At 37.7% G+C, this 20,186-nt stretch overlaps 2 protein-coding genes across 2 annotated transcripts in view; both read right to left on the bottom strand.

The window, feature by feature from the left end:
- Positions 1-918: 918 nt before the first annotated feature.
- Positions 919-8,117, bottom strand: zbtb24 (zinc finger and BTB domain containing 24). Its single transcript, XM_088939562.1, has 6 exons — positions 7,171-8,117; positions 6,474-6,641; positions 5,863-5,946; positions 4,961-5,044; positions 3,983-4,064; positions 919-3,218 (listed from the first exon to the last, which is right to left on the bottom strand). Exons 1-6 carry the CDS (start codon positions 8,078-8,080, stop codon positions 2,333-2,335), a joined length of 2,214 nt encoding a protein of 737 aa, XP_088795688.1. The 5' UTR covers positions 8,081-8,117; the 3' UTR covers positions 919-2,332.
- Positions 8,118-12,579: 4,462 nt separating this feature from the next.
- ak9 (adenylate kinase 9) overlaps positions 12,580-20,186 on the bottom strand; it is a 34,537-nt gene continuing 26,930 nt past the window's right edge. Inside the window, exons 32-39 of the mRNA XM_088936143.1 lie at positions 18,379-18,525; positions 17,671-17,888; positions 16,560-16,756; positions 16,274-16,443; positions 14,435-14,533; positions 14,240-14,342; positions 13,717-13,831; positions 12,580-12,936 (exon numbers count right to left, since the gene is read on the bottom strand). Coding sequence (XP_088792269.1) covers positions 12,725-12,936; positions 13,717-13,831; positions 14,240-14,342; positions 14,435-14,533; positions 16,274-16,443; positions 16,560-16,756; positions 17,671-17,888; positions 18,379-18,525 — 1,261 coding nt within the window. The 3' untranslated portion in view covers positions 12,580-12,724. The remainder of the gene's footprint in view (positions 12,937-13,716; positions 13,832-14,239; positions 14,343-14,434; positions 14,534-16,273; positions 16,444-16,559; positions 16,757-17,670; positions 17,889-18,378; positions 18,526-20,186) is intronic.

Genomic DNA, 20,186 nt, shown 5'->3' on the forward strand with positions numbered 1-20,186 from the left:
AACCGTTGAAGTGGTAACGAAATATTTTAATGTCCCGGCTTTCCAGTCAACGAAGAAACCACCACTCGATTTCCTTTAAATTAAAAGCTTCGCTCCATCAGTTTACATTCTACTGTAGCTACGTTGAACAGTACATTAAACAGCAAAAGGAGAAAAATGAATTAATGTTGTGCGTAAAAATTGTTTTTCAAAGGATTTACAATTCACAAAATCCAGAATTTAACTGAAAAGGTTTACTTAATACAATATAAACGTGAAATACGCGATTAAATTGGTGGGTGCTGCACATTGTGGGTGGTGATGGTGGAGGGGAGTCCCCATTACCTGTAAAGCGCTTTCAGTGAAGTGTCCAGAAAAGTCCTATGTAAGGAATTATTATAGATTAAAATTGAATATTTAATAAAACATGATAAAACATTTCATTTTCATCTGTAAGATTAGATTTATTAATGCAGTGTTTAAGGACTGTTTACAGTAGAAAAAGTTTACTTCGATTTAACTTGGATATGAATTACAAAGTATTGCCATTACAAAACAGTAATGCAAAATGTTAAAATTATATTGTCTGAATATTTCCAATTTAAATATGAATAGACACTTTTAATTATTATAAAATTAAGTTTTGATAATTATAGCACTAAAAAAGATAAGTATACTGTAACGCTTACGGCCGACAGGTACTGTGTAAGAGCCGGCTTACCAGAGCAGGTGACGTCACCGCCCTTCCCAGTAATACCAGGACCACAGCCCGTGAGCTGTGGAGAGATCTCTCTTTGGCTCACCGGGCTGGGTCCCTGCTGAGTAACGCGGGAGTCCCGGGTTCGAGCCCCCGACGATGGGGGGCCGACCTAATGCAGCAAAGGCGCCCGCCTGAGCCCCCGTTGCGTTACAATACCATGCACGTTTTCTGTCGGCAAAAAGTCTTCAAATACCTTTAATGTACTGTACAATACTTTCCACCAACCAATAAATATACAGTTATTTCCACTATAAAATTCAAGGACATTTGCATTTAAATATATTTTACAAGACAGTGATTTTATGATTTTATTTTTGTACCAATCTTATTTTTAATTCTATGCTCCATTCTTTTTCATGCACATTTTCAAGCTTGTGATTACTGCATTCACAAAGCTTTTTGGGATAACTGAAAACAAATATTGCACACTTTAATTTGGCTTGTACTACATAAGAACAGTTACAAATGAGAGGAGGCTGGTCACCCCATCTCAGTTGTTTGTATGGTAGCAGCTTACTGATCCAAGGATCCAGTCTCATCCATTATCTTGATGGATCCCCACAACATGACTCAGCAGTTTGTTCCAGACCACCACAACCCTTTGTGTAAAGTAGTGCTTCCTGATTTCAATGCTACATACAATTCGACTTAGTTTCAACTGGTGCTAATGCAGTCCTTCAGATTGGCTTTGTGAAAATGTTTTAGTGATTTTAAATTTGATTATCAAGTTCTTGACGGTCTCCTCTTTGCTATTAAAAAGAATTTACGTTTCTTTAAACCATGTAAGACACGCCTTTAGGCCACAAATTAACATTGCTGCCCATCTTTCAGCTTATTCCTGAGCAGCAGTATCACACATGCTGCTTTTTATCCAAGATCATTTATATTCAAAGCACATGCTGAAGAGTAAAAATTAATCTTCCTAACAGGCCAGAAGAAGACAAGCTTTTAGGACAGAAAATGAAAAAGAATATACCGTATTTCTCCTCTGGAGCACAAGCCCTCAACTTTCATCAAAACGCACTCTGCAGCAGCAGTAGCACAGGAGCATCATGGCTCTTGAACACAGCTGGCAACAGGCATTGAGTAGCTCTGAACATACAAGCTTTGGGGTTCAGCCACTCTGAAGCAGAGATTTACAGAATAATTAATTGATTGTGCTCCCTTTTCCTCAGCTTCTTTTTTGCAATCCTTGCGTTACTAATCTGGGGTACCTGTGTCATCTGTCAGTTCTTAATTTTGCATAAGAAGTAATCCAACCATGAAATTCCATTGAACATTTTTAATAATTTCATGAAAAATGTTTAATGAAATCATAACTGTTAAATTTACCCACTGACAAAAAAGTTAAGTCTTCAAATGTTTCTTTTATATCTTCAACACAGATCTTGAAATTTTCTTCAAATGTAATAGTAGATACTAGAAAAATGTTTGTAGAATAAAAGATAAGAAAGTTATCAAGCTAACATTTAAAAATAAAAAGCTGGAAAGAGGTGCAAGTTTCAAACATTGGGGAATTTACTACCCTTCCATTACTGGAACAAGTCTGTTTTTTTTAGGAATCCCTAAGGATTAGATCAGTCCTTTCACCCTTCAGTTTTGTGGGGTTATGCTGGTGGTGTAAAGGTAGGAGACAGTCCCTGCCTGGATTTGGAACGTCTGCCCTTGTATCTGGTGGCTGGGGATCTGGTGTGTCGGCTGGCTGATGGAAATGGGCTGCGTTGTCTGGCTGCTGATGTGTATAGCTTGTCCCTGCTGCTCTCGGCTGATCTGGAGCTGCTGAGCCTGAGGCTCTTGGTTAAGGGGGATCTGCTGAGTGGGCTCCCGCAGTAGGTGAAGAGGCTGTGTGGACCGCTGGGTGATGTGCACTTGCTGAGGCGTCCCGTGGTGGGCCTGGAGATGTTCCATGGCCTCCTTGGTGAGAGTGATGACATGCATCTGCTCGGGCTGCCCCGAGGTGACCTGACTCTCCATGACACTGATAGCCTGGATCTGCTCGGGCTGCTCCCCCTGGGTGACCAGCGCCAGGTTCTGCACGTGCGGCGAAGGTTGAGTCAGCAGGGTCAGACCCGACGCCTGCTCTGGTGTCAGATTCTCCGTGTCTTCCGCAGTGATGATGCTTATTCCCTGCTCTTGCCCGGGCACGAAGTTGATGTTGTCCACCTCCCCAGTGACAACCAGCTGAATCTCCTGCTCCCCCGATGTGGGGAGCTGGTACTGTTGCAGCTGCAGAATGCTGCGCACCTCTTCCACCCCCATATCGCTCTCTGAAGAGGTGACTTGTTGGGGAGTGTCTGTGGGCCTCTCCTTGTTGTGCGTCTTGGTGTGAGCTTTCAGGTTGTCTAGACGTGCGAAGGAGAGGCTACAGAATGAGCAGGTGAACGGCTTCTTTCCTGTGTGGGAAGCAACATGGCGTCGCCTGGCACTGGGGTCCGAGAAGGACTTGCTGCAGACACTACACACGTATGGCTTTTCTCCTCTGTACAAGAACACATGGAAGTGGGGACATATTCAGCAACTGATCGTGTTTAAACAGACTTGTTGAGAAAAAGAAAAATCAAAAGCTTGCCAAAAGTCATTTCATGAAGTTAAAAGGCAAAAGAAGCAGCATTTATAGGTTCAAGTACATTGTGGGGCTCTTGAGTGTCCCAATCAGGAAAACAGATTGAGCGTTACAATCTAGTTTTAATGAGTTGGAGTCCAGATCATGTCACCAGCCTGTTGTAAGCAGGAATCCCCAAGCAATGGTGTACAATTGCCTCAGCACTGCCAGGAGCAGGGCTGGGACAGATCTGGGACTGCAACCTCTGAGTTAGCCTTGCAACATACTTAAAGGCTATAGTGATGTCAGTGAAGGATGTGCCTTCCCTCCAATAAGAGCTGAATCTCCTATACATCGCTGCAGGGCTGACAGGGTGTCACAACACGAATGACTGCATACGTAGGCAGTTCAGAGCACAGGGGTCCCTGCTGTGAGCTAACATGTTTGTTTTACAGTTCTAGATGGCTATATGATAAAACAAAGGCCATTCTAAATGTAAAAACTTATGAAAATAAGGTTTGGGACAAAAATTCAACAGCAGCTGCTGAGTCATTTATAGACAATACCTTTTCTAGTTTATTTAAAAAAGGAAATAAGTTAATAAGCCTTTATGTCATGCAGTTTTTCTGAGGCAAGAAAGCAGAAACGGAACAGCTGCATGTTTGAACAGTGTGATGTATGTCTCACACTGTGCCTCTCACCTGTGAATTCTGATGTGAGTCTGCAGCGTGCTCTTGGCTGTGAAGCACTTCCCACAGATCTCACAGGTGAACGGCTTCTCCCCTGTGACAAGGTTGAAAAACAGTTCAGGATTCGAGCGCAGAATTAACAACTGCAACTGAAATTTATTACACATAAGAAATGATACCTTTTTTCAGGGTTTTTTCAAGGTTCTTAATTTAGGAGAATTAAAGGCAATGTCACAAGTTTCCTCAGTATGATGCAGTGCCCAGACACTTTATTAAGAGATTTTCTTTCTTGGTGTTTATAGAAACATTGTTATCTAGACCTAAAGATGCCAAAAGTTTGACCTGAGAGCTGTTAGTAAGAAATGTATCACAAATGTAGCACATTAACTATGGGCCTTCAGGGTGGTTTGATAGAAGGTACATAGGAAGCTAGTAAAGAGCGCATGAAGACACATGCACAGGCTGATTAAATTATAAAAACTGAAATCAACGTATGTGCCTGTCTCCTACACAATTGATACATCTGTCATAATGAACACCCAAAGGGTAATTTCCTTTTCATCTGAGCATTGTTAAGCCTATAATATTTTATTAATCAAAGTAAAATAGAACAAATTAGTATGTAAATTATTCTTAAACTGTAAGTTTTTAAATCTCTTCTGAATCTTGCTCAATTAATCATTGTAACTTATTGTTACAAATTGTCACTTTCAAAATCACATTTTTGGCTATATTCAATCATGTTTTGAAAGTGTCTATTGAAATTCCTAAAACACTATGTTTTGTCCAACAGGTTTTCTACAGAGAGCTCTTGGCGCATCACATAATTTAAACTCGTATTTCACAAAGAACATCTCTTGATCACACAGTTACTTGTGATCAAGTTTAAGTTAAACATTTAATATGTAGAAGTGAAATAATGAAAAACTCATTTAATGTGTATTTAATCTTGTGCCTTTCAGGAAGGTGTGAATGTAAGACTCATATTACCTGTGTGTGTTCTCAGATGCTTCTTAAGCTGAGCAGCGTCCATGAATCTGCGGTTACATTGTGCACACTCAGGTAAAGGTTTTCCTATAGGCATCATAAGAAATTTATCAGGTTTAGTAAATGCTTACTTTATATAAAAAGATATTATTTAAAAATGCGAAAAAGAAAGTGCAAAAAAAGTACATAGTAACATTACTCTCACAGTTAAAGCATGTATTCACACAGAACAGGGATCAAATTAGTCACTTTTTTATTTCACAAAGATATTAAGTTTTTTAATCCTTTACATTTTTGTCAGTGTTTTAAGATGAGACCTCTATATATCAAACAAATAAGCTGCTCTATGCATGGAACAAACATAACCAGTCTAAAATAATAATTTTGTCCAGGGGTAAAGCAAGGCACATTAGTGTCAGAAATCAGCGTGGAATCATGCGATGTCCATAGGTCTACCAAAACCCCAGGTTATATACTAAAGGCACCACATTTCTGTAGGTGTTTGGGAGAGGGAGTGAATTTACAGAAAACTGACAGAGCCATGGAATACAAATACACATGTAGCAAAGTTCAGCACTCCACTCAATCATTTCACTCTGCTTCACTAATATAGATTTTTCTAAAAGCACAAAAATATTTTACTTCAGAAATGCATTCATCAACACATGAAAAGTAGGTCAGTTTTAAGCCACAGACTGCACTCATTTTCCAGAATCAAGCTTCAGTACACAATTTTTGATGTTACATGATAGTAGAGCAAACCTCAAGTTTAGTTTTTTTCCTACACCTCACTCTCCATCTTGTGTTTTTTAACCAGAAGACTCAAACAAGCGATATTTTTGTTTTTAGATATAAATTACTTTATATTTACAGAAAGGTACCTCTTGTGCAGAATTAGGCATTACCTGTGTGTAATCTATAATGACTCTTCAGCTGCCTCTTCTGACTGAAGGTCCGTCCACACTGATCGCAGCTAAACAATTTCTGCTCTGAAACAGCAAAAGCAACATGACATCTTAGGCTCAGCTAAAGCTTTTATTTTTTACAGTTAATATACCTTCAACGAAACAGGAAAGAAGACATTTCACAACTCTATTTGTAAGGTGCACATTTCAACGTGTCAGGTATATATTTGATTAAGGAAGTTGATTTTACAGTAAATTATTTTAATGTTAATGCTTGCTCCTTTTATATATAATTAAAGTATATATAAATGACTCCTAAGTAATACCAGTTTCCTTTTGTAATGCACAGATGTCTCCAGTCCCGGTACTGGAGGGCTGGTGTGTCTGGAGGTTACCAGAATCAGATCATTACTCTCTCAACTGGAGTTTAACCATTTCTCCCAGCTCTTCAGGTGCTGCTGCTCTGGAGATTTAGAAACCCTGCAGACATGCTAGCCCTATAAGACCAGGATTAGGTGCCCCAACTTTCATTCATTTATTAACAAATCGCAGTGACATTCTTCAGAGTTGCCAATACCACAGTGAGTACAGTATGTTGCAGGGAAAGGCACCTGTGTGCAGGCTCATGTGCTCGAGCAGAGAGTGCTTGGTGGACAGGGCCTTGGAACACACTGTACAGATGTAGGGCCTCTCCCCTGTGTGCATGCGCTGGTGCACCAGCAGACTGTGCTTCTGAGTGAAGCTTTTCCCACACTCGAAGCATCTGTAAGGCTTTTCCCCTGCAGACACAAAGACAACAAGAGGACATGGGAAACTCCTCTGCAGTTGCTTTATCCCACACAAACAAATCAGTTAAACAAAATATGAACACAAAGTCTTGAGAAAGCCAATTTTAACTCAGTCCTTCCGTTCCGAATTCATACAATTTTGGTCAGGGTAACGATTTTTAACAAACTACCTTATTTGGTATCACAATTTATGGTATCAAAATGAGAGCAACGAATGCACGCAGAAAATAAAATAAAAACTATCATGTTACAGCTACAAAATCTCTTATTTTGCGTACATCCTCCTAGCATTAAAGTTAACATGCACATTATTCTCCAGTGAAACAAGGCTGAGCTCATTTTAGCTCAAGGTTTCAGACACTCTGTGTGCCCTGTCCTGTATGACTCTTTGCCTCTTGTACTGAACCGTAAAATACAATTAAAAGAGGTTTCATTAAGACATTACGGGGTGCAAGCTTTGTAGTTGCTGAAAGTATTTTTTAGCATCTGACAGGAAACATAGCATTTTGCTTATGCTCACCAGTATGAGTTCTTTGGTGGATGGTTAAAAACAAATGGTTTTTGAAGACCTTTCCACATTGCTCACAGCGCGCCTCTGTGTTTGGGTATTTCCTCTTCCTCCCTCGTTTCCCGGCCTGTCCCTGGTCAGAGACCTCTTCTCCTAGCCGGAAACCATTTAATTTGACAGGTGGCTTTATCTTACGCTTGCTGTAGCGGCTGTGCTGCAGCTTTTCTTTTTTAGGGTCATAGTCCACGTCCATATCATTGGATGGATCTACGTGGATGTCGGAATCAGCTGTTTCTTCGCCCTCCATGACCTCTGCTGAAACCTGCGGTGCTGCTGTCCGGTCAGTCACTTGAGCTCCGAGTCCTGTGGTTTCTGTTGCCTTGCTTGAGTCAGAAGATGCAACTGCGGAGACGTCTGCCATTACCTCAGTTTTTCTTGGACGGCCTCTTTTCCTTTTGGGCTTCGTGGGCTCCTCATTGTTTTGCCCTGCCTGCGAGTCTCCTTTGTTTTCCTCGCTGGCCAGTCGGGAGTGCTGACACTCTGTGTGTGCTTTCACTAGGTCAGTCACTTTCAGGAACTGGGCCATGGCCAGGAGCTGCTCTCTCGTGTTCTCCTCCACTGACACATGGCCAGTGTAGATGAACTCCAGCACTGCTCTGAAAGAGCCTGCTGCCATCCCATCCAGCATGTAGACAGACTGGCCCACTTGGCCCTCAGCAGTGAACATGTGGGAGAAATACTCACTGCTGGCAGCCAGTAAGGCCTTGTGGGCCTTAAATTGCACATCCTCCACAATCAGAGTGATGTCACACAGTAAATCCTTCTTCCTGAGCTCCTCAAACCTGTTTAAGATTGTCTCCTTGTAGGCTTTTGAGGAAAGGACAAAAATAGAGGTTGGTGGAATTTGCAGAGATTCCGACATCCTTCAATGTAGAAAACGATGGGTCTTAACGTACCTACAAGTCATGAAGATGAGAAAACAGCTCAGAAACAAGTATCTGTGACTATTTCAGCTTATCCAATGCAGTGATGGAAGACTGGCTTTCACAGATCACAGCAGTTATTATTTGAATGGGAATGTATTTTTTATATGACCAGCAGAGAGACATTATTGTGAGATTTTTACATTTAAATTTTAATCACAATGTTGTTAACCACAAAATCATTGCTGACATTATACTGTATAAGAGGACTTCACATCATAAACTTGCCACAACTTGGATTCTGATCTTAGTATTGTTATCATACAAAAAGACATGATATGCATTGAAGTACTGCACTACTTTGAAACTGTACAGGTAGACTCCAAATTAAGTTTACAATTTCAGGAAAATAGACTATGAATAAATAAGAAATTAAGAGAAGTACAATGGAACAGAATGGAAACAATAGAGAACTGAAAGCAACAGATTCTCCTTGGAGGTTAGAACAGACTAATGCCAACCATGCATACATGCTAGGTAAGAAAGCACTGTGTCAAATGGTTCAGTGAATCTATTCAGAAAAAAATAAGGAGAAAGAAATCTCTTTCTAAAATGATTTAAAGGGAACAGAATCTTGTAAAAGAATGAAATAGCAAGCACAAGTAACAAATATACCAGAAAGACCAAGACAGAGAAAGAAATATTACATTTCAGGACAAAATAATAAAATGTTCTTTCAGTTGTGCCCATTTCTTGCAAAACAGGCTCTGTCTCCCCTGTAACCCAGAAGAGGCAGTTAGAAAATGGATGGATAGATGCTTTCCAGTATTAAAATAAACAGAAAGAAGTAAAATTATTAAATGTTTAAATTATTAAAAGTATTTCATGAATGTTGTATTCCAGCGTTTACAAAAAAAGAATAAAATGCCTAAGGGTATTGAAGGAGAAAGTATTAAATAGAAATAGTATAAAAGTGATACCAGGCACAGTTAATATTAACAATATCCACAGCCTCATGATATTCTACCAATCGTGCATAGGGAAACAAAAGATGATATCCATAGTCCATTAACAACATACACAAATTGCTAACAGAGTGCCTGTGTATATAAAAGGTGACATAGGCCAATAAGTCATACTGTACTTGTATTGCATGCAAGATCGTGTAAAACAGTATACAGAGATACAGGAATAAGATCCTAGAGGACAATCAGCATAATTTTAGAAAGACAGCTCTTTCAACAGGCAGAAACAGTAAGGAAATGGAATGGAAAAGGAGAGAACAAGTATACAGGTAAAAAAAATAAAATATTGATCTGCAAATTGCAGGCAGTAGACTTTCATAGTAATGTGCGCTCTTGGGTTGAGAACTGGTTAATGGATAGAAAACAGATAAAGGATGAATTCCCAAAATGAGGTAATATAATTAGCAGAGTAATGCAGGGATCTATATTAAGAGCACAGCTCTTATTAATTTGAAGCAGTGATCTTGATTCTCCTATAATTAGTAAGTTTTATGTAAACTAATCATTTTTGCAGATTATACCAAAATAAGACATATTATTATGTTAACACATTACTTATTTCTTGTGGACAACAAGTGTAGGGAAGCAACAAAAAGGCAAACAGTGTTAAAACATACTTTTAAAAGTGTAGAATTTAAATAAACGATTGTGTAAAAAATGTACAGTTCACTTGCATTACCTCATTCAGATTTTTTGGACAAAATTGGTCATTATATTATACTATAAATTATAGTATAGTAAATTATATTATAAATTAAGAGACCATTTAGAGGCACCAATTAATCTAGCTATCTCTGTGAGTCAGAAGGACACCAGAGCACTTGGAAAAAACTTCTCTTGTACTGGAAGACCATACAAACTGCACAGGACCCAAGAGATGTAAGGCAGAGATGCTAGCTACCTCACCATGTACGTACAATATGAGACCAAAATCTTAAGCTCTTCAACCCAAAGTAGTACAAATTGCTTGTCTGATACCTCTAGTTGAGAGGAACACACGATTTAGTAGTAGTAATTTATAGAATTTAGTGGATTCGAATTTTTTGGCATCAAGTTAAGGTTTGTTTTTTAGACACAAAATCCATAAAAATATTCTAAAAAATTACCCTTTCCAAGTACTTTATTTCTTTTGTGCATTAAATAATTCGACTTCGCAAATGTTTTACAATGAGGGCAGTGAAGGTCTTTTCTAAGTTTCATAAACTGGAAATGTACTACAAAACCATATGATTAAGTTGCTACATTTATCTGCATTACAATATATTTAGAAGCAGTATGAATTGAACAACATAGACTATAGACTATAAATACAGTGCATTTAGAAAACACGTTGCAACTATGGTTGTACTGGACACATGACCAAACCGCTCGTAAGTCCGTAAAACACGAATTTAACAGGAACATCTGTTGACTGTCGTGCTTCTTTACTAACAAAAGGTTAAATCGTTAGCAGCAACACTCATTTCGGTTTAAACCGAGCGCCATGCCAGTGTCGTTTTCCAGCACACAGTGGTCGCGTTTTTTCGTTGCTTTTTGCGTTGAATACTTCAAAAATACCATTTTAAATTTTACTTCCTTATTTCTCTTTCCCAGTTTCCCTAAAATCAGACAAACTCAAGGTATTCATAACCTTTGTTTCATATGCTTTTGAATAAGGAAATACAAAGCTTCCAGGACCTTACCTTATTAAAATGGCCACAAGCAGAAGAAACATCGCGAGATTTCATGCGGTGAGAGTTTGCGGTGTGACGACATTTTTTGAGGCGGGGTGTTTTTTTATTACCATATTACTATATCGATACTAAAATGTTTTTGTTCAGGCTGTTGTGTTGCACTGGAACGCTCTCTCTGTACTGTATTGCTAACTTTTTTTAGAAATAAAAGTCATAACCAGTCCCAAGTTCAAAAGTATGACTTTTGAAAGACAACCTTCCACCTTCATTTCATGGTAACCATGGCATACATTTCCCTTTTCCCCTAACTTGCAAGTATTATTTTCGATATTAACAGACCTACTCTAACGAAAATTAATAACAATGATTTTATTATAGGACTTTCATTACCCATGTTGTAGGACCTAAATTGAATGTTTCATCTGAAGAATGGCATCCTCTAAAGCAGTGTCACAGGTTGGTGTTGGTGTTTACATTCTGTTCAGAGAGAAACGTACCATCTATTGGAACCTCAACACGACCTAACCTAATTTTGTAAACTCCCTCAAAATAACAAAAATGAATTTTGTCCTTTAATGGATATGCAATCAACAAAGAAGCTGCAAATGCTGAATTGCAGTGTGAATTTTATGCAAAGGAATAATGAGAAGTGTGATCTCTTTTTTTCCTGGAATTCAGGTAATTTATTAGAGATATGCCTCTGCTGTGTGCAATGCAATTATGATTACAGTATACCATTATTAGCTTTTTAAAATGAGACATTTTATTCTATTGATGTTTTTGTTCCTATTTAATCTGGGGGTATGGATAATTCTGTATGTTGGTATTTCTCATTTCTATGAGTCAGATCATACAAAGATAGGTCTACAAGTGCACAGAACCAGAAACTTAACATCACTTTTCAGACTAGTTTCTCCTGACTTCAATGCATGTGTCCCACTTCTCCTTGAAAGAAAAAAAGTTTACACTAGCAAAAGAGAATTTATCGGTACTTCCAGTACTCCAGGCATCTAGGACTTTCATGCTTAAAGATTTATCATCTCTAACCGTTTGAGGCCAGATCTGGCCACTGATTCTACTGATTGAAGTCAGGTGAATGGCTGTTTGAACAATAAGGAACTTGTGTCCTACATTCTCCTTACCTTTTTTGAATCATGACTGAAAATTGTAAACATTGGCATCTAAGTACAGAATTTAAAGATCTGGGATTTTGCAGATTTTGGTCTAAGGGTCTGTGTAGTAAATATATACCTTACTCAGAACTTGTGATTCTCTGGACCAGTGACCGCTCTTAATAAGACAACTCTTCTACTACAGACCTAGCTACTATACACATGACATAATACCATGATGATAAAATTGCACTTGAAAGCTATCATCTATCAAAGTTTTCATGATGGGATAATCTGCTATTATTAAGGTATCAAAATGGGAGAAGATATCAAAATTTGTTAGGAATCATGGTGTCTGGTACACAGGGCCTTTTTAACAGATTCACCCAAACTTGAATTCAGCTTGTTATAATAGAGCTATAGGGCTTTGACATAGAGCTTAGAGCTATAGTGGGTCAATAAAGGGTGTATATATACTGTATATGAAAATGACACATACTGTATATTCACATAGCATTTTCACTACATTTAGTCATTTCCTATCATTAATCATGTTTCAGCTCTGCAGAGTAAATTTGTTGTGCCTAAGTCTGAAGGCTTAAAGATTTGTGAATTAGTTCTTCATGAATGATTTAATGAATAAAACCTTTAATAATGCAAGAAAAACATAAAGTCTTGGAAATGCAAATTTCAAAAGAATACAATGCAGGGAAAGTTTTATTTAGGCTTTGAAAATAAGAAATATGAATTACAGTCTTATACAGACAGATATTTAGATTTTCCTTTGTGTAAAAGCAACAGGGCATACAATTTTAAATTGGATGGGAATTAAGTTACAAAATCCAAGTGGAAGTAGGCTCAGTGCCTTTAAGAGCCAGGAATGTGTGAAGTTTGTGATCAAAGTCAATGGGACGCTCTTGAGGTTCTTTGTATCTCTGAGTCATTCGTGATCCCAGGTATGATATCAGTTCACAGCTCTCCTCAAATTTCTCCAGCTTCTTTTTATATTTCTTGCGAATGTAGTCTGAATTTCTGGGATTGTATGCTGGAAAAAGATCAAATGTTTTCAATTTCTGGATTATTAACTCCCCAATCCAACAGAATCAATCTCAAATTTCACAAGCATATTTTTCTATATAATAATAGATAATATTTTGTCTCAAGTTTAAATGAAGTACATTGGACTTTATTATAATTTATATTAGAATACTTGTATCTAGTTGGTAAAATAAAGTATCATAATTTCATATGTAACTTAAATCTACGAAGTGCAAGATACGTAGTGTAATATAGTCTTCTATCACAACAAAGACATATTGTCCAGCAGACACACAGAATAAGCTGCACATTAACTGAACCTAAACATAGTTAAAACTTAAGCTTAAAAACTCTTACGGTTCAAGCATCCCTAATAAATTAATAATCAGCTCACCAGAAATGAATGGGATTTACATACAGTATCGCTTTTCTACACAGTTTTTGTGATGTTTGAATTAAACAGAATCTTAAATCTGAAGTGTCAAAATCAATCAAATTGCAGTGTATATCCCATAGCTCTTGTTAAAGAACCAACCAAATACATTAAAATAAAAACCCTGATAAAAATGAAAGAAAAATGATCATGCAAAAACAGCAAGTACATATATAGATAATTATGGCGGTGTAATGTCATGATCATTATTTTTTTATTGACAAAGTAGAAATAATACTAAGATGTTTTTGCATGTGTCAAGCCTTGAAAAACTGTCCCACAGTTACTCTTAGAATCTTAGCTCATAGTTTTATCAGTAGTTCACTTTTCAATGTATTTGCGCTGTTTACAAACCTTTTAAATGACATGCAACATAAAGAAGAGCTGATTTCCTCACGCTAAGAAATGGATATTTTGGCTTCAGACAACCGACAGCTGTCAGAGCTTTTATTACTGTAGTTGCAGTTCCCTGTTGAAAATAAAGTTCACACTTTAAAAACAATTACACCTGTATCTACTTCAAATTTAATATTTCTTAATACCTTCAAAAATACTTTTAAAATGGAATGTAATATTCATTAATATTCTCTCTGTATATCAGATAGAATGTTAAAGATTGCAGAGTCTAACAGAACTTGTTCATTGCTTGCTATATATAATTATAATAATCTAATTATATAATATATAATCAATATATTTCATTCTTCATTCAAATGTTCTGTTCATGAGAAAAATACAGGCAGTATGAAGCTCACTCTTCATGATTACAGCCTTGGTTGTGAGCTGAGATCTGAAACTACCATTTACTGTACCTTTTTATGTTTAATATTCAAACTAAGCATATTATTCAATCTGTGGCTTAGAAAAAATATCTTACTTGTTCAAGGTAACCAAGCAAGGGCAGAGAGGTCAGCAGCACTGGCTCTTTTTTTGGAGGAAGTTTATTAGGGAGTGTTTGATTCCAGTATGTTTCAGGCAACCTGGTAAAGAGTATATACAGATGAGATGAAATCAGCTTTTAAATTGTATGACTTCCCCTTTTGAGAAGTTAAGACAGATGGTAGATTGTTACCTCATGAACTTCTGTAACTTTTCCTCATCTTCAAAAATAAAAATCTTTCCCCTGTACTCCACGGAATGCTCAATGCTTCCAGGTACAAGAGCTTCGTACCTAGAAGAAGAAAATGAAGTCAGCAATTTCACACAGCATCCTGCTACTTCAAAGAGCTATTTAAACGCTGCCTGCCCCAATGTGCTTTGATAACTGTTACGTCCCAGTGTGTGGTCTGTGTGGGTTTTTTTTATGTTCTAAACTGCTGACCCTTGATTGTTCTCCCTCCCCCATTGGCCCACCATCACACCACTGTTTCAGTATGATGTCATCATCAATTAGCTCTCAGCCAATCAGAACTCATCTTATTCAGCATATAACATGGAGGTTTTCTGAAGGAAAGAGCCTTTCGTTTGACTTCGGTCCCGTTTGGTTTTGGTTATCGCTTCACTTCGGCTTTGTTGTTTTGTTGGTTTTCTGTTAGTTTCTTTGTACTTTCATTTGTTTGTGTGTTTATCCTTGTTTTGCCATTACTTTGCCCTAACGTGTTATATGTTCAACCTTTGTGTTCTTTTGTACCCTGTTCCTGTTGATTACTCTTGTTCTCCCTTATTTGTATTCCTGGTTCACTTGTTCTTTTGTGTGAACTTTTGGGTATAAGGTTAGTTTAGGTTGTTGGGTACACTTTACACACTTAGTTGACTTTGTATTAGTAACACTAATTTAGTACGGGTGAGTGCCATTTGTCTTGTATGGTTTTGGGTAGTCAGTGGAGGTTAGCTAGGGTGTTAAAGACGCCGAAGACCGTGTTTCGGGTTTTCTTTTGCAGTCAGGTTAGCTTTCCCTCACTTTCCTAGCCAGCTCCATTTTGTTTATTTTCTTTTCTTTGGCACCACTCTAGTTCCTTACCCTTGTTATCACGCTTCCTAGTCCGTCACCAAAACACACCTGCTTCCAAAAGAATTATCCTAAATGTTACACCCCTTTACCCCTAGACACTTGGGGTCGTAACAATAACACAGCCCAAATGAAATTCAGTAATTAGTGTTGGTAAAAGTTCCAGTGGCTCCAAATCCCAGTCCTGGGGTTCCTCTCTTTCTACTGGTTTTCATTCCAACTGAGCTGTTAACCTCTGGGTTAATCAATCAATCATTCATGCAATCACTCAATCAATCAATCAATTTATTTATATGCTTGTATAAACTTTTGCTTTCATGTAGACCTGGCATGCAGGGTCAAAATTATCTGACTCATACTGAATTGTACTGTATATTGTTTAATTAACTTCAGCATAAAGACCTTCATATGCTGTCTATCTTCTCCTTGGCTACTAAGGGTTTTCTCCCTTATTTCTGTCTAAACAGCTTTTGTCAGATGATCAATTTATAAAGAAAACAAGGAGGTAGGGAATCACGTGGGATATCTTATACTCTGATAATAAGCATTTTCCCCTCTGCAGAAGTCCAGTTGGTTACATTTCAGAAAATAGGGCAGTTCTGAAATTCAGGATTTGGTAGAAGTTTGATACAATTACAAATGCAATTAAACTTTTTAAGAGCTGAAAATATGCCTCAGATAGAAAAATTAACAATTAACCCATTCTACAAAGTCAGCTAGAACAAAAACAATAAGGTCATTCAGAATCAGGGTTGGGTGGCACTATATGAGACAAGTGTTAGAATGATAAGATTGACAGGAGCTGCACACAGGTTAATCATTTTGTTAAATCTCCATCATGGCAAACTGTGAAAAGGAAGAACAATTCAGTAATACATATAAAACCTAAAACAAAAACTACAATTTGGTCTTTTATAGAGTTTTGTTGTATAGATGGAGCATGTTTGTGCAGTAAAGCTTTACCTTTGCTTCCCATCAAGATAGGATACAGGGCAGTATCCCTGCATTTCAGCTTGTCTGGGGAACTTGGCCTTAACCTCTGCTGCTGTGAGCTTCTTGGGCAACATGTGGGGCGGAGGAAGAGGATGTGGAGCTAACGGGATGACAAACTGCTCTGGTGTTTCAAGGAACATCTTGGAGGAAAAAAAGAATAATGTATTGACAAAATATGTGATAGTATTAGAAAAATATTCATAACATCAGGCCAGTTTGTTTGATATTTAAACACATACTTAATGTTCTTTCTTACCTCCAAACACTCCTTGGAAGCCATCTTGTAATAGTGCCCGCGGAACTCTGCTGCAAATTCCAGTGAAGCTGAGACAGCGCAGTCCACGAGCTCCCTGTGCAGGGCCAGGCTCACAGGACAGTAGTGTCCGAACTCTCCCAAACGGGATTGGAGCTCCTGGGGCGTGATGCACAGCCGGTCGATTCTGGCAGCCTTTCCTGCCCAGACAACAGAATGAGTATGAAAACACAGACAAAATAAAACAGGGTTTCCCGCAGTTGTTGGAACTAACATTAATTATGAGAATGGCCTTGTGTTAATGAAGCATTTACAAATCGAACAGCAGAATAACAGCTTTCCTGTAGAAAGACAAGTCTGAATTAAGAGTGATGTGAAAATAAATGTCTTCTTCTTCAGTGTTTGAAGGTTTTTTCACTCATGTTTAGTTTGCATGTTTTTTTTTGTAGTCATGCCTCATATAGTATGTACATTTAATGTAGCACCAATCTGTTATTTCCAAAGAATAGGCATTTAAGGAACATAGTATGATACATCTAAAAACCCATAGCATGTTAAAAATTTGCCTTTTTATTTAGAGTACAACATATACTGTACATTTACATTTAGTGAATTATTCAGTCAAGATAACCTGCTTTGTTTTCAAGACTTTAAATTACGTCACAATACTTTATATGCATTCTTCAGACATGCAGTAAATAAAGTTCCAGAATAAAGAATCAAGAAAAATAAACTGCCATAAAAGATTTCAACGGAGTGCATTAATGTACATCCACCCATTCATTTTCTAACAGCTTTATCTAACACAGGGTGGCTGGGGAGCCGGAGCCTATCCTGACAAGCAAATGACACAAGGCAGGATACTGTACATGCCGGACAGGCTGCCAGTCCATCACAGGGCAGACACACAGCCACAAACACGAACACACTTATAACCAGGGCCAGTTTTCCCAAAAGCCAGTTAACCTACCAGTATGTCTTTTGACAGTGGGAGGAAATCCACGTGAATACAAGTAGAACATATAAACATCAGGTAGACAGCACCCGAGGAACTGAACCCAGAGCCCCAGTATGAGACCCATTTTAAGAGACATGATAAGTTCCCTTATCATACCTTGTCGGATCCTCTCCAGATAGTTCTGAATATGCTTCACACTCATTCTGGACTCTTCAAGCATTTTATTCCACACCCACCACTTGCTGCGGTGACCATCGATTACCACCCAGTTCTGGTAGTGCTGCCGATAGTACTGTCTCACAGCTTCCACTTCGCGCTTGTAGATGGAGTTGCGGATGGTGAGAATCTGTGGACTGTCATGAAGTGGGTAGGATCTACCAGGGAAATGCAATATAGTTATGTAAAGTGAGTTATATTGCATGTCATGTTTCAATCTTTGACCAACTGTGTAACAGAGTATGTGTGACTCTAATGAGATATTCTTTGTTAACACAGGCTAACTCAATGTGAATGGTATCTACTACCTTAAATGCTCTTATCTATTATTCATTCCCATCTGCTACTGATCTTTTTTTGTTTTGTAATCCCTGACATTTTCTGACAACTTAAAAGCAGTCCATAGTAATATTATCTTTTAATTAGGATACTCAGGTTACTGCATATTTCAAATGTTTTGCAATTGGAACTGAATGCAATGTAGCATGAAGTGGCATGTTTATGTTTCAGCAAATAATTAATAATAATAATAAATTAAAACTATAATTGCAGGGATATTTTGGGTAGTGGTGACCACAAAAATTATAATTATACCTTCAACAAACAACGAATGAGAAATCTGATAAAAAGATAAACTCTGGATTTTACCTTACAGTGTTTATTTTATCCATTAATCCTCTCCTTAAAACCTCCTTTGTGTCCACCTGCAGCTCCAGCACTCTGACAGGGATTATACTCCGGGCTTCCATAAGATCTGCCTGTTTCTTTGTCATAGGGTACCCATCAAGAACAAATCTGCAAACGCAGATGTAGATACATAGCATACATTCATTATTTTGTGCTACATTACCAGTATTTATGCTTTAAAACAGTGGTGGATAGTACTCTAAGCACTGTATATAGGAACAGTACTCAATATTTTGAACAGTTCATTATCAGCTATGAAACCCATTCACGGTGATATCCAACACAATAAGGTAGCAATAACGAAATACAGTAATACTGGTATTTCATTTCAGCTTGTTTTTAATTTTGATCCTAAAGTATTGGTATAAAAAATAGATGTTGACCAATTTAATTTAATTTAATTTGAGAAGGTTTTGAAAAGTTCCTTAGTGTCTGATGTTAAACATTTTGTACAAAAAAATGCCCATAACACGGTTTGTTTATTATGTGTATTAAGCTGCCACATACAAGTACTGTATATCATGAGAGCATCAAACATTTTTGTGAGGATTCCTGCGTAATTTTATAAAGGAAACATGCATGTTTAACTTGAAAATATGGTACAGGGAACATTTTCTCAAAATGTTAATTGTCCAGTTTTCTTAAGGTGAGAAAGTGACATTATTTAACAAAATCTGGATAAAAATACCATGCCAGAACAGGCAGAGGTTAATGCCATGGTGAAAAGCAGAAAGAAAGCAAAAAAATTACATTTCAGCTCTGGAGCCTTCTCTAGTTGTGAGGAACAGAGCTGGAAAATGAGGATACAGGACAACAAATAAAGGCTCTCAAGTGTTGGTTGAGATCTATGATCATGGGCTCAAGCCTTGGTCATGTCACTAGCTGACTGTGACTGTGATTCTGCAAGTGTCGGCATACAATTGACTGAGTGTTGCCTATGGTAGGGATTCATTGTTCATCCATTCATTGTCTTGGTTCTCCATGACAAAGTAACCCCTATGTGTCTCTCCTCCAAATTGCACCAAAACAACAGTAAGGGATTTATGTTGCTTGTGATGTATTAAATAACAAACTGCTTGAAGGTGAGTGATTTGGTGGAGTCTGCATACACATCCTCATTCTCCCCTGTATGTAAACATGGGGTTTACAAATGTGAGTTGAAGCATCAAGTACATGCAACTGGCTTTTCCAAAATAGGTAGGGAAGCATACAATCAAAAAATAAATAAAAGAGAATGTGAAAAAGGGCTAGGGGGAGATGAGAAAGTATATTCAAATACATGGAAAACTAGGACACTAATTCCAGGGTAACTGTTCTCAATCACCTGACCAAATGGTGGTTGTCATTTACAGCTGATATCATGTGTAATGGTCAGGTGAAATGAAAATTGAGTTTTTTCAACTTGCTTATCAATGTTATTTTTGGCATTAAAATGGTACAGCATTGAGAAAACACTCATGCCCACCGTGGAATTTTGTTGGAGGTGGGTTTACAGTTGCAAAATTATAGGTCCTGAAATCCTAGTGAAGATAGGGAAAATCATGTATTCCAACAGGTACCATGTACAGCACATGTTGGTAAGACATCTAATTCCCCCTGCAGAATAGCTTAAGTTTGGCTGAATATGGACATTCTAACATGAGAATGATCAAATGCACGTAACCAAATCGACAAAGAATGGGTTAACTGCCACAAGTAAATGTTCTCAGTTTGCATTCATTGAATATTTGTTTTTAAACTCAAGAAACATTTCACACATGGAAACCAAA

The sequence above is a fragment of the Atractosteus spatula genome, chromosome 2 (genome assembly GCF_055471065.1).
Source record: "Atractosteus spatula isolate fAtrSpa1 chromosome 2, fAtrSpa1.hap1, whole genome shotgun sequence".
Taxonomy (NCBI): Eukaryota; Metazoa; Chordata; class Actinopteri; order Semionotiformes; family Lepisosteidae; genus Atractosteus; species Atractosteus spatula.

Excerpts from the sequence above, each read along its gene's own strand:
- zbtb24 (XM_088939562.1), bottom strand. The coding sequence starts at position 8,080 with ATGTCGGAATCTCTGCAAATTCCACCAACCTCTATTTTTGTCCTTTCC. Across the intron at positions 5,947-6,473 it reads GCACATGAGCCTGCACACAG|AGCAGAAATTGTTTAGCTGC; the intron begins GTGCCTTTCCCT and ends TTGCTGTTTCAG. Across the intron at positions 4,065-4,960 it reads GCATCTGAGAACACACACAG|GGGAGAAGCCGTTCACCTGT; the intron begins GTAATATGAGTC and ends ACCTTGTCACAG.